The sequence below is a fragment of the Neolamprologus brichardi genome, chromosome 19, assembly GCF_056152115.1.
Source record: "Neolamprologus brichardi isolate AB-2024 chromosome 19, ASM5615211v1, whole genome shotgun sequence".
Classification (NCBI taxonomy): Eukaryota; Metazoa; Chordata; class Actinopteri; order Cichliformes; family Cichlidae; genus Neolamprologus; species Neolamprologus brichardi.
In genome coordinates, this window is record NC_142122.1 from 7,969,650 (window position 1) to 7,987,699 (window position 18,050).

General features: G+C 42.1%; 1 protein-coding gene across 1 annotated transcript; it reads left to right on the forward strand.

The window, feature by feature from the left end:
- Positions 1-4,947: 4,947 nt before the first annotated feature.
- Positions 4,948-18,005, forward strand: alms1 (ALMS1 centrosome and basal body associated protein). Its single transcript, XM_006798563.3, has 18 exons — positions 4,948-5,047; positions 6,275-6,407; positions 6,717-6,828; positions 6,933-8,793; positions 8,989-9,148; positions 9,346-10,515; positions 10,687-10,802; positions 11,213-12,323; positions 12,425-12,544; positions 13,179-13,334; positions 13,583-14,544; positions 14,937-15,054; positions 15,265-15,444; positions 16,532-16,776; positions 16,954-17,119; positions 17,302-17,359; positions 17,468-17,567; positions 17,780-18,005. The coding sequence occupies exons 1-18, from the start codon at positions 5,033-5,035 to the stop codon at positions 17,822-17,824; spliced, it is 6,828 nt and encodes a 2,275-aa protein (XP_006798626.2). The 5' UTR covers positions 4,948-5,032; the 3' UTR covers positions 17,825-18,005.
- The last annotated feature ends 45 nt before the right edge of the window (positions 18,006-18,050 follow it).

Below are 18,050 nucleotides of genomic sequence, written 5' to 3' on the forward strand. Positions count from 1 at the left end.
GGCTGCCTCTGCTGGAGATCTCTTTCTGTTAAAGTGGAGTTCTTCCATCCCACTGTCACCAACTGCTGACCTGATTGACTGATCTGATCCTCTTACCTGGAAGCAACTCTTATGAATTATTGCTACAAAAATAAGATTGAATTGGAAGGTTTTTTAAAAGCTACGATCAGAAAAACATCACTTTGTCTGCAAATCTGAAAAAAATAGTCTGAAATACTGTCTATTTACCATCTGAATGTGCAACTAAAAGAGCCTCAATCCTACTGCAGGTACGTGAGCAATTATTTCATGGTTTTATTATTAGAGCCAGGAAGTTGTGGACATGCAGCACGTGTTGAACATCACAGTGCAAATGTGTGCAAAGAGGGTATTCAAGGCTTTTAACTTCATCATAAGAGTAACTGCAAGATGCCTTCGAGATACTTGGCATTTGGTCTGAGACAAGTCTCAGTTGGTCTCTGTGATCGGACTCAAAGAGTCAGTGTTGTCTAGCACTCGGCTCAAAAAGGGAGCGGCTTGTTTGGTGGCTGTGTATGCCGTCATGCTCATGGGGCGATAACCACAGGTGAAGGAGGATCAGAGGGTCTCGTGTCTTTGGTTTCATGGTGCTTACGCTTCACACATTTTACCACAATGTCAGCCATAAAGATTTTATATGGTTAGGGGATTTTTGGAGTCAGATTAGATCAGGGTGAGAGGTTTGTTTGCACTTTAGATAGAACATGCCTCCATCAAGTCTGTTGGCTCTATCTGGAAACTTGAATCTGAGCCACACTAAATACCCTAAGGTTTATGGTCCAAAGTTTATAAAGTTTATGTTATAATTAGAAGTAATATAAAGCAAAAGGGTTGCACATTGGCACTTGACACCTAGAATCTCAACTTGTAAAGTTCAGAGTTCACCTGTCATAAAAGAGTCTGACCTTTGAATCTACATTCCTGCAGCTTTTTATAAGCTCATAAAGAACAAAGGCGCACAAAACAGGATCAAATATTCAGCGGGTATTTTAGATATTCTGATCACATCATGGAAAAAAGAAATTGAATTTAATATCTCTATATAATGTCATATAAAATTACTTTCTACATGAAACAGTGGAACAAATCAAGACTATAAGAGAATTTAAAAACACAAACACCTTTCTCTAGGTGTAGAGGGCGTGGTGAAAATCAAACCTGTATCAGTCCTCCACGGATAGTCACAAAGTAGCAATGATGAGATAAAGTTTAACTGCTAATACTCAAATAATTATATCTATATTACAGTAAAACTTTATCCTTGTTTAGCACATCAAATGACCTGCAGGTTTTCCATTCTTCATGGGTGTGCTCTGTGCTGTTCGTTTAGGGAGTAAGATAATGCAAGAATGACCTAAACCAGGCTTCAACGCCTCCTCTGTCTATCCCATCAGCAAAACACCTTCTGGCACAGCTTCCTTATTAGCTTGTGTAATAGATTACAGTAAGACAGCAGCTGCAAGATTTCTGGGAAAACATTTAGAATCACACTGAAGCCTTTCACCTTTTACAAAGTTTACCCGCTTTGTAAAATGCAGATTCAAGCGAGATAGAGTGATTTAAGATATAATGACAGCATATCATAGACTGAAGCTGAAACGTTATTATTCATTTCAAAAACGCTTCCTTCCTTGCACTGCTGCGACAGTTATTTGAAGCTGTTTCAAAAGACCAGAAAACAAAGAAAAGATCAGGTTAAATACTTAAATGAAGAGACTCAAGAACACCTAAAAGCTGCACAGCTTTTTTACTTTATATAATTATATGGTTGTGATATGGTTATGCAAGGACCCGCACCCTGCAGGTTTTTGTTTAACATTGCAGATTTCATGTGAAACTATTGTGAAATGTCAAAGACTGCTCAGCAAGCACTTTCTGTCAGAAAACTGAAACCTTTGGTAACCTCGTTACAAAATGGGTTTGGATTTAAGCAGAATAGTGTGAGTGTGTGTGTGTGTGTGTGTGTGGGGGGGGGTGGGGGGGGGGGGGCAGTAAATAGAAAAAAACATGGTATAGTACTTTTACCTTGTTTGATATATCAGGTGCTTGACAGTTTGGTGCCTCCCTTGTCCTTTCTTACTTTTTATAATGTTTCTTATAGGCCTGGAGTCTTTTACTGTGCAGAATGCATGAAAAACTTTATTATTAAGTTTATTGTTGTCTTGCTGAAACACATCTGTAGCATATGCTCCCCACAAACCTGTACACATCAGTTAGCATTAATGGTGCCTTCGCAGATGTACAAGTTATCTATGAGAAGTGTACTAATGACCACCCGCCACACCTTCACCAATGCCGATAACAAGCTAGCTGGTCCCTTTTCTGCAGCATCCATGGGACGTGTTTCCAGAGAAGGTGGCTGATAGCATTTCATGTTCTTTTTAGTCTTTGTTTTCCCTTTGCACGCTAAATTTTGAATCTAAATTTTGGACTATGCTCACTGACAATGGTTTTCAGACGTCTTCCTGTTAGGATGTCGTTTAAATTGGGCCATCATGTGGCAGACTAGGATGCCAAATACAAAGAAGACAAAAGTAATTACACCAAAAATACTGAGTTAAAAAAAAGCATGGGAAGTAGGCACAACAAAACTAACATGAAGGAAACTGGAGGTCAAGCAGATGAGGAAGGAAGACGTGACTAATCATGTCTAAATGCACTGAGCTGCTGCCATGCAATTACATACTGTATTTAGAATAATGAGCATATGAGCAAGTAAACCTAGAACAAAGAGTGTACATTATTAAATAAAACTATAGCTCTGTCAGTTTCAGATTTTTACACATTCTCTTTTTACTGTTTTAAATCCAATCTGGAATTTTAATGACAAAGTGATAAAAATCTTTGTTTGTTTGTTTGTTTTTACCTCTATTTACTTTTTACACATTGTTCCAACCCAAAATGTGGTAGAGAACAACTTAACATGCTATTAAAAAAAATTAGTTAATTTCTTTTATTTTAATAACACAACAAAAGTCTGAATGGCACCTATGACGTTACACATGTTTCTCTAGAACCTGCAAAACAAAAGCCAAAAGCTCAAAGCGGTGACTAATAGCGTGTATAAATAAATAAATGCCATCTTCCATTGTGTATCAGCAGCACATTCATCCTGAGACAGAATGATGCCAGCACGCTCTCCTGTCAACAAAGGAAGACGGGGAACCAGATGGAGAGTTGTTTCTGCTGCCTGGAAAACAGCAACGACACTTCAGGAGGGAGCGAATACTCCATGGACCTCTCTGACACCCAATTGTTTCCTGAGTTTCTGTGTCCGGCCTTCCGGACCGGAAACTTTTGGGCACCCCTCGGGGGCTTGCTTTGCATGTGTGTACTCATGTGTTCATGCACTCCACCGGGCATTAGTGTGCGAGCGTGCTGTGGATGTGACAGAGTGCAAATGAAGACGCAAAAAGTACACTGGCACGTTGCCCAGTGCTTTTTAAAGAAAGGGATGGGAAAGAAAGAAATGGAGCAGCTTTCAACACTGCCGGTAACAGCTGCTTATGTTGACCACAAGTTTCCAGGAAGGGAAGTGGCAGCTTTGACCTTTGACCTGACAAGATCCTCACTGAAATTATGCTCTATGTCTTCAGTAAAGTTAAAAAAGCAGAAAAGGAAACACGTTGAAAGAACCTAATGTGCTGCATAAATCCTTTAGTAAAGTTTAGGATTATAGCTGATCACCGGTGTATTGCACTGTATTACCCTGAGACTTTAGTGTGTCTATCACTTAGACTTATAAACTTACAAGGGCTGGAAAAAATACAGACAATGGCCTGCAACCTGCAAAAAAATAAAATAAAAATCAGCTGATTCTTAGTCACACAGCTTTAGTAGACAAAGATTCAAACCAATGACTGTATAAAGGGACAAAGGACCCCAGTCTTTTATTGTTTAGTTTCTTAACACAATAGCTTTTCTGTCATATCTAACTTGTCAGGCTATTAAGGACTACAGGTGGAAATGTATTTATGATTATAATCTGGTTCAAAGCATCTTCTGCTTCTCATGACAGGAGGAGTTTGGTGTATGTGTGCTCTGTCCCAATCAAATAAACCCAGTAAGCTAAAATAAATTACGAAAACCAAGCCAATTATGTGATATTACATTAAAATACCAGTTTATATCTCCGAGATTTAATTCCATTTCAGTGGCTTATGGTGGGATAAGGTGAACCGCTAACTCAATTTACCCCTTAGCTCACTCACAGCCCTTGGCTGCTGTTTTGGAAAAAGATGTAGCAGCTGTTACATCTGGTACATCAAACTTTTACTCTGACAAGCCAAAAGAAAAAGTTTCTGAGTAAACTTATTAAAGTTTTAGTTACTCATAATGTTGTAGATTTTAAAATAGAAATATTCAGATTTACAATGCCGTGTTAGTGTTGATAAATTAGCTGGTCTCATCATTTAAGCGGGCTAATTCATGACTTGTAATTGATTTGGGACCAGTTATTAAGGATAGGAGCTGAAATATGTTTGAGTCTTAGGTGAATTCATTTATTTTATGCAGCACCGCCACCTGCTGCTCAAACTAATAAACTACCAGATAGAGAGATAGCTCTTTGTCTAATATTAATTTATTTGATTATCTGAATAATGTAAGTGGGACAAGTATGCACAAAAAAATAATAATAAAAAAGAATTTATGACTATTATAACCTGTATCAGGAGCATGTCTTCATTGCTGAGTGCTGTAAAACAAGACCCAAATATACAAAGTTCGGAGATACTGGACATCAATCTAAAAGTGAGCTCGTGTGTCTGTGGATCAGTGGAGGGAATGGGACTTTTTCACGAATATAAATTACGACTGAAAGAATCAAGAGGAGGCAGTAAGATAACATAAGGGGATGTAAAGTGCCAAGTGCCAACACCACAGAAGAAGAAGAACGTCCCTTGCTGAGGAGCTTGTATTTCCTAGCAACGCCCCTTGTTGCTAGGAAAAGGTGGAGGCGCGCTCGTTGTGGCGGACTGTCAGCAGTAACAACAACAACAACAAAAACGACAGCATGGAACCTCCAGAGGTAATTTGCACGATTACAGCTTGTCTTCTGGTGTGATTATATTGGAACTCGTAGTTCGGGAGCCTTTAAAGTAATTCTCAAGGCGGGAAATGTGAATATAATCACAGTGTTGGCGATATTAGTAGCTAGCTGGCTAGCTAGCTAAATGCTAACCGCTTTGCTAACTAGCGTTTAACGTTACCCTCAGGTTACGTTAGCTTAGTCTCTCTCCAGCAGAATGTTCCTTGTTCCTTGTCCAGTTGCAACAAACTTAAATAATATACACATTAGTCAATGGTTAGTCTCCTGAGTTACACCAGGTTAAATGTAACCTGTTGCTTCTAGTTTGTCAGTCCATTTAGTCTGTTAGTTATAAATAAATCACTTTGATGCCTTAATGCTGCTAATGTGCCGACTCGAAAAACCGCAGATTTGTTAATAAAAATTAACTGAGATAGAGATGTTAGATTACAATAATGCTTTGTTTATATAGTTAAAAAACACAGACTTGCTATGAGGATCATTACCGTCTGTAGCTATCCACCATCATTTCTAAAAGGAAGAACTCCAAAAACTTTACGAATGAAAAAACGAGGAGAAGAGCGTGTTCTCTATCCAAAATAGAAGAGTGTCGATAATTGTATTATGTACTGAGATGTAAGAAAGGACCCACCTGAACAGTTGACACAAGGCTGGATATATCCGTACTTTTATCCTGTTTAGGCCTGACCCTACCATTCAACTGTTGCATCAGACCAAACAACGTTTTTCTCGTCTTATTTTGTCCAGTTTGGGTGAGCCCGTTGCAGACTTTAGTTTCAGTTTCTTGCTTTCCTGTGATACCAAAGGCACGTGGTCTGGTCTTGCTGGTCCTACCGTAGCTTATTTGTTAAAGGTTTCATGTATTGTACATCTTCTGCATACTTTGGTTGTAACAAACACTTGAGTTGCTGTTGCCTTCCTATCAGCTCAAATCAGTCTGGGAATTTTCCTCTGACTTCTGACTGACAACAGTGTAATACTGGTGTAATCAAACTGGAATCAGAGCTGTATGGGATGAATGTATTAACTTTCTGCTTTCTACTTTGCTCATCAAGTAACAGACGTTTTTCACAACAGACATTGGCTTGTCTCAAGCAGAGTTATTGATTGCTCAGTTTCATTTGATGCCCTCAAACCACCATGTAGTAATGCGGGACCTCCTGTAAATGAAATGCTGCCAGAATTAAAGTGTGATTCTGTTCACAGAGGAGGGCAGCATCTCCTCAGTTGCCAGCAGATGAAGATGTGAGCCGTTCTGCTGGACAAACACACATAAGCCAACTAGGAACACAAAGACATTCTGAACTTCAGCAGCCAAGAACACCCGCTCTACAGTTAGGTATGGATATTAACACAGTAATGATTGTAGATTGGAATACTATCAGTATATTAAACCCCTATTTCCTCTGCATGATACATTTGGTAGATGTGGTATACACAAAGTAGAGTTTTAATCTCTTCATCTTTTGCAAGTGTCTCAGCCCACTTAACTCAGACTTAACTCTGACTTTGTCATCAAACAGATTTTGTTTGATGTATGATTTATTCATGACAACAGGAAGCTGCCAGCACGGATGGGTCTTACCATAGTTTTATGTTAGATTGCTGCTTTTTTATTTGTGTGTGTTCATTCTGCACTTTCTGTTAGATTTTCAGGACAGTAACATGTCTCCAGCCCTTTCTTTATTACCTGGAGTTGATCACAACCTCACTGAGTTTTCTTTATTACAACAAAGTGAGACAGAATTTGCCCCTCTAAGGTAAGAAAAAAAGTCATCTTAATCGCTTGCTCTGTGTGCATAGTTTTCTACATATTGTGTAAATGTATAACATCTAGATGGATAATTATTATTTACTTTTTAAGGGCATACCCTGATGTTTCCATGGCTTCAGAGCGGTTTCAGTTTTTATCCCAGGATCACACCACTCGTACCTCTGAGCGTGGGTCATTATCCCAGCTACCATTGGCCCAGGCAAGCATCCTTTCTGAAGAAGGAGAAAGCAGCTGCTGCTCCCTCTCTCAGCACAGTCTATCATCAGGGGAGCAAAGTAAACGAGAGGAAAGGGTTCATCCCCCAGTGATTGTCATTGATATGAGTAGCAGAGAGAAGGACCTAGAGACCTTGATTAAACCTGGAGCAAAGCTAGAAGGAGAACCTGTTGAAGATGAGACTTTCTTTCTGAGTAAGAATATACCTGCTCAGCATCTTCTGAAGCTCCTGCAGAAAGATGTTGGGATGCTTAGCAGCAATAGCAGTGCTACTTCCTCTGCCTCTGAAACTTCTGTGAAGAGAACAGAGCCTTCTACAGAAGAGTCTAAAAGTACTGAAGTTTGTGAACTGACCACTCAGCAAACTACTGATGTAAGAGAACACCCTCCAGGTGAAGTCTCTTTTCCCCAGCAGCAGACACAACAGCAGGACAAAGTTTCAGATCCTGACCAACCACAAACAGTGTTATCTGAAGTGTCTAACATCACTGTGGGTTCCCGCAGTACTCAGCCTGATGAGAGTAGTGAAATGTTACATAGAGAGCTGCTCTCTGAAGTAGAGAAACGCAGCAGGATTGAAGCTGAATCCAAAAACAAACAGCAAAAACGTCCTACGGCACCTGGTCCATCTCTCACACCTAATCTCAAACAGATGTCTGAGGGGAAGCCAAGTGCGAGTAGAACAAATGTGGTTGGTATGCAATGGACAGGGCCATTTTCAACAGGTGTTGAACGGGTTTGCAGAGAGCAAGACCTCTGGTCCTCAGGAAACCATACAGGGTTGGATGGCTCCTACCTGGGTTTTCTTCCACAGTCTCAGTCCACTCCAGGGATTTTTAATGCCCCAACCAAATCCAATGTTAAGGATAAATTGGGGCACCTTTCCTCCATTGAATCTAGTAAAGAGAACTCTTATCAGTCAGCCACAAAAATTTCTCAACAACCAGCTTTTCCTGTAGTTTGCACCCATAACACACACACAGCCACTCAGTGCCAAGAGGACGCTGCCTCTGCAAAAGTCCAGTCCCTCCCAAGTCTAAACTATATGCAGAAAGTAGATGCGTGGAGGGCAAATCAGAGTTCAGGCAAGGTGTCTTTGTTTGATAGACTGTCACTGCAGGAATTTTCTAGCATCCCCTCTAAACAGAAAGGTTATGATGCAGTATCTGGGAGCCTGAATGAACTGGTTAGTCAGAAGATTAGGAGTTTACAGCAGCCTCTTGTTTCAGGTGCTGCCACACAGACCTCCTCAACAGCACCTTCTGGCTATTCTTCTCCAAGAAGAACGGAGGCAGTGGGCAGTGCTCTTGCTGATGAGGAGAACACGGGGTCTGCAGTACCACCCTCTGCCTCACCCCTAGGCAGGTCACAGTCTCACTCTTCTCTTAGCACAGTTGTGATGTCAGTTCAAAAAGATCAGCAGATTGACAGCCCTTCAGAAAGAGACAAGAGTCAAAGCCATGATAATGTTGCTCATCATCATGATCAAACCAATACAATTCAAACCTCACATCTCACGAGCCTCGGTCACTTCAGTGATGTGTCACTTGATCGAGACTTGACACTTTCGAGTTCCCAAGATAGTTACAGTGGAGTAAAGTTAGGAACTTCCATTGGGACGTCATCTGTTGTCAGCCTAGAAATTGATAATTATGTACCCTCGTGGACTTCAAAACTGTCAACACCACCACCTCTCCCCAAGCCTCGAGAGCTCAACATTGATGAACGAATTCCGGTAAATAAAAAAATAATAAAAAAAAACAGAAGATCTTACAGAAATAGCAGTGGGTCTCTGTGTAATATAATGAAGTTACCATTAGAGGTCTAGTTTATGCAATTAAATTTATTACCCTGGGAAAAATACTCTATATGGTTAGACTTACACTTTATTATCTGGTCTTCTCTCTGTTTTTTGGGGGGTTTTTTGCAGTTGTATCTTCGTAACCTGGGTATAGACCAGTCTCCATCTACAATCCTGACTCCGTTTGTGCCCAGGGGACCAATCAGAGAGCCTGAATTCTCTCCCACTGAGTTCTGCACAATTAAAGGATCTACTGGAACCCCAACTAAAAGCACTCAACCCTCCGAGGGTATCTAACCTTAACAATTACTATTACAGGTTTACTTTTATGAAAAGCTGTTGAGACTTTAAAAGTACAAAATTGCTCAGGCAATGAAAATGTGGTCATATATCCTGTTATATCCATTTTGTAGGAACTTCACACACCTATTTAAGTACTCAAATTTGAGGGGTTTTACAGTTTGAAATATGGTATTGTGTTTTCAGGTGGCAGTCCCCACAAAGAGGAGTTTTCCCAGTCCAGCATTGTGTCAGTAGACTCCAGCATATCCATACCGTTCAGCCTGGACAGTCTCTGTCCAGCGGCAACTATCCCAGAGCAGGCCAGGTGGACTTCTTCTACATCACATACAGAAGCTAGACAGAGTAAACACAAACTGGCACCTTACACCTCACCCAATGAAAACACTCGTTCTTCCATACTGCAGCCTTGCCAACAGCAGAAGGACAGCAGTTTAAGCAGCAGTGAGGGAATCAGCCAGGTAGAAGACAAATTTAACCCTGACATGCCGCCAGCTGTCAAAGAGAGGCACAGAGAAAGAAGCTTGGAGTTGCTTTTACAAACGAGTCGTAGTGCAGATCAAAGTGCAGAAGATTCTTTCGTTAGCTCCAAGGCCTTGTTGGAAATCCATAAACTGGTCTCTCATGCAGAGACCATGATGTCCACTGGGTCTTCTGCGGCTTCCTCAACCTCCCCCATTAGCACCCGTATTCTCCCCGATCAGGACATATCCCCATTACTGAAGAAGAAAACCAGCAGACTTGAGGATTTCTCCTCGTCCTCTACAACTGGAGACCAAAGAACATGTTCCTCATTGCTTTGGACCAGATCCTCCTCTGACTCCATGCTGACCTCAGAGAAGATGAGGAAAAGCTCTTTTGGTCAGAAAGGTGCAACTCGATCGTTGCAATCTGATTATTTATCCACACAAGCTGTTTTTACTGCACCAACCAAAGTGGCATACAAAACACCACAAGATAGCAATGTTAATGGTGCAGGGATGTCACTTGTCCTCTCCAAATCAGCCTTCCGGACAGAGCCTGAGGGCTGCAGTGCTGCACCTCCTGACAAAGCCCCCACACAGCCGGTGGCCATCAAGCCTCCACCAGCTGTCAGTACACAAGAGCTCACTTCTACGCCTACAGATTCAGTTGATGTCCCAGAGGAGGAGGAGGAAAACACTCCCTCTGAAGGTGCTTCACAGAGCAGGTCCTCCTCACCCATCCTCAAGGATGCTGATCAAGGAGTGATGAGTGATGGGAGCTGTGAAAGCTCACTGACAGCCAGAGTGGCCAAGTTGCTGCAGAGTGAATCTCCATCCACCATGGTCTCCAGTACACCAAGCATTTCAGACCAAGAGGAGAGCAAAGCTAGAGGTAAAACAATTAACATGCACTCATGAATGAGTTTCTGACCACCGATGGCACAACTTGACCCTTCAAATTTGTTTAAATTTGATCTAGTTTAAATTGTGATCCTGTTTAAATTGTAGCTTAAGACATCAAAGACGTCTTTGTCAGATGAAAAAGCGTGTCTTAATGTTGCAGAATGGATTAAGCTGAAGCTATCAGGACAGCAGTGTGAGCCTCTGCAGCTGGACGAAGAAGATAGAAGGCGGATAGAAGAGATCAAGCGAGAACTGCTGTTAAAAAATCCCATAAAGGTAATTATTATAAGAACGACTCTTAATTACTGCACTTTACAAAGTAGGCAACCGCCGTATGTAATTTGTAGCAATGTACTTAAATATAGTGAATTATAAAATGTAAATACGTATGTTTGTATGCATTTTAAACTAAATTTGTGTAAACGTTTATTTATCATCTGCTACACGTGTCTGGACAGTTCTTATACTCAAGGTAACTGGTGTGTTGCAGGACTGCTGTGGCCAAATGTATGTTAGACCTTTCAAACAAAATATAATAATAATAAAACTGTCACCAGTTATGGTTCACATTCAGGTTTGCAGTGCAAAAATATTTGGTGTGTGGTGAATGAAGAACACGTATAACACCAACAATGTCCTTTCCTGGTCTCCCTATTTGACACAGACTTGTTTTTTGCCTCTTTCAGAGCCAGTTCAGCACAGATACAGAAAGCAGTGTAGCATCCAGTGTTAAAATCTCGAGGGAGCTTGATCCATCTCAATCTGCAGAGACGTTTGCTGTTCCTAGGGATGCTATAAATGAGCCAACCCAGCTGCTGCACAGCCTGAGTAGGACCACCCGTGACTCCAGGACACTGCTACAAACTGCTCTTCAGTCAGACCTAGAAGCTCGAGTGTGTGAAATTGCTGCCAGAGAAGGAGTGACGCTTCCTACTAAAAAACCTCAGGTCTTCACAACCATCACTATCGCCACCCACAGAAGCTCCACCTCCCCCTCAAATTCCACTTCCCCACCTCCCATCAGCCCAGCCCCAGAGCCCCTCCGCCTGACCGAGCTCTCATCAGGAGCCGTCAGAACCACGACAACAGACAGGCAGCTTTCTTTAGAACTGACTGAAGAGCATGGGGTTGATTTACTACAAACAACAACCAGGGAACAATCATCAGTGCATGGACCTAGTAACAGTTTGCACAGCACGAATCAAAATGTAACTCAGTCTGCACCAGCCAATCAGAAGAGGCAAGACACTGAGGGAGGCCAGTTTGAAGAGCCGCTTCCTCCCTCACAGGGTTTAGATAAAGTAGATGTGACTGTCAGATACAACAGCACACAGTCATTCAGGCCAGATAGTAAGTTATCTGCTTCTGGTATGGGTGTTGGTCATGTTTTAGATCAGGCCACAGGCTCATCTGTAGTTGAAACCTCCGCCCATACAGGTCACATCTCACATGTCGATCACACTCTGTCCCCCAAAGCTACAGATCCCAGCTTCACCTCTATAGTCTACTCCAGTCAGGCTGATGTAATCTCAGGGCTGCCACCTAAAGAATTTGTCCCCCTGAGACATTCATTATCAGCCACAAGCAGTCCGGATGAAGGTGTCGGTTTGTCCAGTCCACCTGAGTGGTGCGACACCAGAGAGCCATCACGACAGCGGCTGCCTGAAAGATCCAACAGCTCTACTGTTTTTAAAACTGTTGTGCCTCAGGAGAGGATGACCACCACGTCCGCACAGACCTTTACACCACGTGAAAGATCTGAAATTTCAGCAAGACCCTTTACCACCGAAACCCCAGGTAGTTTTTTTCTTCTTTTTCCTTTTTTAATTGTCTGTAATCTCAGCAATAAATCAGTCATAATACCAACTGATTCCAACTGCATCTCCCTCCTACTTCAGTGCCTGTCCTGCTGCCTTATAAACCTCATGGCAGTGAGGAGGTCTTCTATGTGCCTCACACAGAGGCTGATCTCTCCTCCACAGAGGCATCTGACACCACCATGGAGAGCACCCACACAGGTACATTTATCACAGATTTTTTTTTCAGCCATGTTCCCATATTGCTGTGCTGAAGTGTCACAAGATGAGATTTTAACATCTGCAATTCAGCTCGCAGCTTGTAGTCTGTTCACACTGTTAGATCTTAAACAACAGTTTCACACCTGGTGAGTTTAGGGTGGTTTTTTCTTTTCTTTGAACAAAATATATTATTTGTGTCTATAACGTGAATTTTTGGGGCCATTTTTGCATCTTTAATGCTTTCGTAAATCACACTGCAAGCTGTAAAACATGTTCAAAGGATTAGAAATAAGAATTCAGAGGCATGCTGGGAATTGAATTGTGAGCTCTCATTTCTCCTGTGCTTGAATGGGTAGCAGCTGGTTCTTTGTAATGTACACCAAGCAGCACATTAATTATTCATGTTCAGGGGCTGGGTGAAACAAAGGCAGGGCTGAGACCCTGAGACGACAAGCGCAGGCTGTCCCTGAACATCTTCATTTCTTTTCAAAATATTTACCCAAAATATTTCGCTTACTTTTTTTAACAGTTTTTTTTTTTGTTGTTGTCGTTTTGCTTTTACAAGAAGAATAGTCGTGTTTTGCTCTGAATGCCACTCCTCATGAGATAACAGAGAGTATTGAATTCTAACTAGGCTCAGACGACGCCGTGCCTCCTCACTTTAGCAGTGACGTCCTCGGGAACAAGGACCCAGGGTTGGACCGCGGAGTGACCATCAGACACACAGAGGGCATCTACAGCAAGAGGCTGAAAACTGCCAACTTGACCATGCAAGAAAATAGGAAGAGAGGTGACCTGAACACGACGCATGCATATTCACACTAGATAACGCCTTTATTTTTTTGGTTTGATTCTGAAACATTATGTTACTAGTATGTGGAAAAAAGGTAATCATGTGAGTTCATTCATTTTATGAAGTTGCTGTAAATGTTAAGTTGGACAGTTTTGTGTCTGAAAACTAGCTGGTTCTTGGTGTCCTGTTACTGTGTGCTTTTGTTGTACACAGTAGTTAATTTTTCTACGTGTGTCTCCTGACAGATGCCTCTACAACATCGAATAAAAGCATGCAGACTGTGAGCCAAAGACTAAAGCCTTCTTCTCAGGTTTCTGTCGCTTTTATCGAGGAATCTTTACTGAGGAATCAAGAAACCTTCAAGAGAGACCAGGGGACCAGCCCAATCCAGTTCACCCAACACCATCAAAATGAGTCCCACCCTGAGAGGTTTCAGCCTTTTATTTCTGAAATGGACTACGGTAAAGGAAACACTCACCGGGTCCAAACCTCTGAGCCTCAGACAGGAAGTGAGCAGCAGAGGGGTTCTGAGCACCCTCTGGACCAGTTGTGGCAAAAGTTCTGCGATCAGTGGACCACGGAGGAGTTGCATCCCAGCAGTGACAGAGAAGCATCACTTCTGGAGCGTTTAGAGCGCCTTTCTCGCCTTATTCAAAGTGCAAGGGGATTTAATGTGTGTGATGCACAGAAGGTGACTGGTTACCATCCAGAACAGGAGGGGAGGAGAGAGGATGTGACAAAGAGGAGGAAAGAAATAAAGCAGACTTTGGGGGAGATTAAGAGGAGTGTAGGAGGTGAAGTCAGAGAAGATGGGAGTAAAGTAAGAGGACAGAGAAAAACTGAATCTCCCATTCAACTGAGCCTTCGTGTTGATGAAACCTGCCGGTCTACAGAGGATGGCAGCCACGCCTCCCTCACCTCCAGCTTCTCCCACAGCTCCTCCCCGAGCCAGTACGCCTCTCCCAGAGACAGACATGTGTCGGAGACCCTGTCTACCACGTCTGGCTCCATGTCCACTGTGGACACAGCCCGACTGATCCGAGTCTTTGGTCCCCACAAAGTACAGCACCTGAAAAGCGCCCCAAGCCTCAGTAAACTGTACAACACCATCAACAAGCAGAAAGAAGAGAGAAAGGACAGTGGAGGAAGAAACAGAAAACCTCCTCACGCCTCTGCACTGTCAGTGACAACCAGCACTGATCAGTCGGTATGTATATCTGCATGCTGCTGAGTAAGAGATTATTAAACCGATCTTAAGGAATGTTCACTAATCTGTAAAGCAAAAGTAAACACTAGAGATGGTTGTGTTTCAGTAAATCAGCAAGTTCTAAATACTTTGACTAAGCCCGTCTGGTACCAACAACCATGCCATGTTCAAAGTCATGCAAATAGCCTTTCTTCCCCATTCTAATATTAAGTTAGAATTTCAGCGAGTCATTTTGACCATCTCCACATGCCTAAAAGCACAAAGTTGTTGCCATATAATTGACTAATTAGATATTTACAATAATGAGTAGTTGAACATTACCTAACAAAGTGGCAGGTGAGTGAAAAATGATAACTTTATATAACATTTGATGTTAATGTATTCGTCTTCAGGTTGCTGCTGACTCTGTATCGTCGACCAGCACTTACACTGTCCCTTCACACCACGGGCCTTCCCGGAGTCTGCCCGGTAGGAAGGCTGTTAAACTGGTGAACAAAAGAATCCAGGCAGGTCAGAGAAGACTCATGTCCCACTGATTCATCAGATTTTGTTAAAATTGTGCTAAGATTACACTTCTGTTAAAATTCCTTGGCATAAAATGTATTCATCTGTGTTTGTCACGCTTTTAGGCTTTCTCCTGAAAATAAGGCAGGAGTGTGTTTTAACACGAGTGAAGCACATGTGATGGAGTTAATATACATTCAATCCAAATTCACACAGGTGACCTGGAGATTGTTCATAATGGGACTCGACGACACACCAGAGATGTTGGAACCACGTTTCCTTCCCCGGGAGGAGCTAGAGCTTTCGAGCAGATCTCGTTGTCTTCATCCAGCGTAGTGAAAGAAAGAGGAGGGCGGAGGAGGAGCAAGAGAACCCCACCAAAGTCTCACCCTAAAGGTTTGTAAACTAGAAACGATTTGTAGCTAGGGATGGGTATCGTTTAGGTTTTATCTGATACCTGTGCCAAAGCCGGAACTTTTGAAACGGTGCCGGTGCTTAAAGAATGGAGAACAATCTTTGTCCAAAAACCTCTCATGTTTAGCCGTTTTTTGTAAAAAGAACAATGTTAGCCTTTTCTGCAGCTATAGGGCATATATGGTATCACTCTTGGCTGGAAGCAGTGCTTAACCAATGGAAAAAACACAAACTTTGTCCAAAAACCTCTCATGTTTAGCTGTTTTCTACTTTTTCTTTGGTCATTTTAGCCTTTTTTGCCAGGGTGAAGGGAGTATCTGCCATCAAACAAGAAGACAGCCGCATGTAACTACGACGGTGTTTGCTAGTTTACCTTACGTACATTAATGTAATAACGCGGTTAGCCTACTCAACGTAAATTACACACGAACAACATTAAGCGACTCACCCAGAGAAGAACGGCTGCTGCTGCTGCCATCATCATTTCTGCTACACTGGCAGGGCTAAGGGCCAGGACTCTCCTCTTCGGTTTCTTGGGGGATTTGGCTAACTCCGGGTCCGATAACAGGCACCACACCTGCTCTCCGTGTGAGGTCTTGCAGCAAGCTATCAAATACGGTGCATTTGTCGGCTTAAAAAAAAAACCGCTATCCGTCGCCAGGTGTTTCATCAGATTCGAGGTGTTACCTCCTTTGCACAGTATCACCTTAAAGCACTTGTTGTAGGCTGCTGAGTTTGCATCTTTTGCTGTGAAGTACAGCCAGACTTTTGACCGCTTCGCCTTGGGCATTTTTAATCTGTAGCTCTGCTCTAAAACAGCGTACGTACCTGGGCCCGCCTACTATCCTCGGAAAAGTAAAATGATTGGCTAGAATCCAAAGTGTATGACATCTCAGGGAAAAAAATCTCAGGAAATGTGCGCTGCTTTTCGGTCTGGTTTCTACCGTTTATGTTACAACCGGTGCCATTACCGGTTCCTATCCCTATTTGTAGCTAACTGTAACTTTTCATTTTATAAATTAAATCCCTGTTTTATTTTTGGTTAAATTTTTTCTGTGGGCTTTTTCAGCCGTTTCATGGTTCATCTCTGCTGACGGCCTGCTGTCAGAGGCAAGGAAGGAGAACCAGCCAGAGGAAGAGCGACCAAACATCACCTGGTTTGAACCATACAGCAGAATCAACCCATGGAGACAGCCACTTAGACAGAGACAAGTGCATGAGGACACAAACAAACATCACTCAGAGCCTGAACTGGAGCCGGAGCCTGATCCTAAACACATGATGTCTTCTGGTCCAGCATACATGTCACTTCAGGTTAGCTTATATTCCTCTTTAGAGCATTATAGTCGTAGGAATTGTATGAAAAGATTTGAATTTCAGACGTGTAACTTACCTACTTAAAGGCTTCTATCATGGGTGTCAGCAAGATAAACTTTACCATCATAATACCAATTAAAAAGGTAACACTGTCAGTTTTCTGTTACTTTGCAGGAGGCCTTGGAGATGCATCGTCCAGAGTTTATTTCCCGGTCCATGCAGAGGGTGAATCGTCTGTTTCTGCAGGTGGAGGAGAGGAAGCTACAAACTGCTTTAATCCAAGAGAGGGGGGATCTATTTAACCACCCAGGAGGAGCTGGGAGGCTGCCAAGGCCTGCAGGTACCAAACAGCGGAGGGGATGGATGCTGCTCAAAGAACTTTTAGTTTACTGAGCTGATAATCTGTCCACACGTCCTTCTTATATCCAGTAAATGTTACCTGAGGGATTATAAAGTTTCTCTGATTTAGCTTAGAGAGTTATTCAGTTAGTTTTTAATTATGGTTTGTTTCTCTCTCTGAAGGCACTGCTCTGCTCCAGAGGGCCGTTCCCAGGAAGGAGATGATCCAGAGGTCCAAACAGTAAGCTGCTGTTATGATTCATTTTATGTGACGACATCAGAACCATAACCGTACCTCACACAGTATCAGTGTCAGTCTATCTTCTACTGAACACTGTGTCTCCGTCAGGATATACGAGAATCTGCCAGAGGTGCAGAGGAGGAGAGAGGAGGAACGAAGGAAAGCAGAGTATCACACTTACCGGCTGAATGCACAACTTTTCAACAAGGTACAAACACCTTTTGTCATCCATGTGTCCGTGCTTCGAGCACTCCAATTACATGTTCTTATAAATAAGCCTCACGCGCTCAAATTAGAAGAAAGTTGTGTGTTAAAGCAGTTTGTATGATTGAAACCACAGATGTCTTTAAGACTGCTTGCTGTGTCAAACTGTAACGTTGTGTGAATCGAATCAATGACTGTGTTTTGTGTCTCTTTTAGAGAATCACAAACAGAGTCCTGGGCAGAAGATCAGCGTGGCAATAATCAGAACAAGAGACTGGATATTGAAATCAATGACGTGAAACTATTTTTTACACTTTTAATGTACATATTTTTAAAGATTATGTTGAAATTAGAATTACATTTAAATGGAAACATCTCTGATGTTTTTGTTTGTTTGTTTTTAAGTCAAATTCGCAACTAGAAAATGTTTTTATGTTAAAATAAACAAAATTTGAACAAATTTACATGTTTTAGATGTATGTTTTTG

Bases quoted from the DNA above. Each gene is read 5' to 3' on its own strand.
- alms1 (XM_006798563.3), top strand. The intron at 14,545-14,936 runs GTATGTATATCT...ATTCGTCTTCAG, and splicing joins CAACCAGCACTGATCAGTCG to GTTGCTGCTGACTCTGTATC. The intron at 16,777-16,953 runs GTTAGCTTATAT...GTTACTTTGCAG, and splicing joins CAGCATACATGTCACTTCAG to GAGGCCTTGGAGATGCATCG.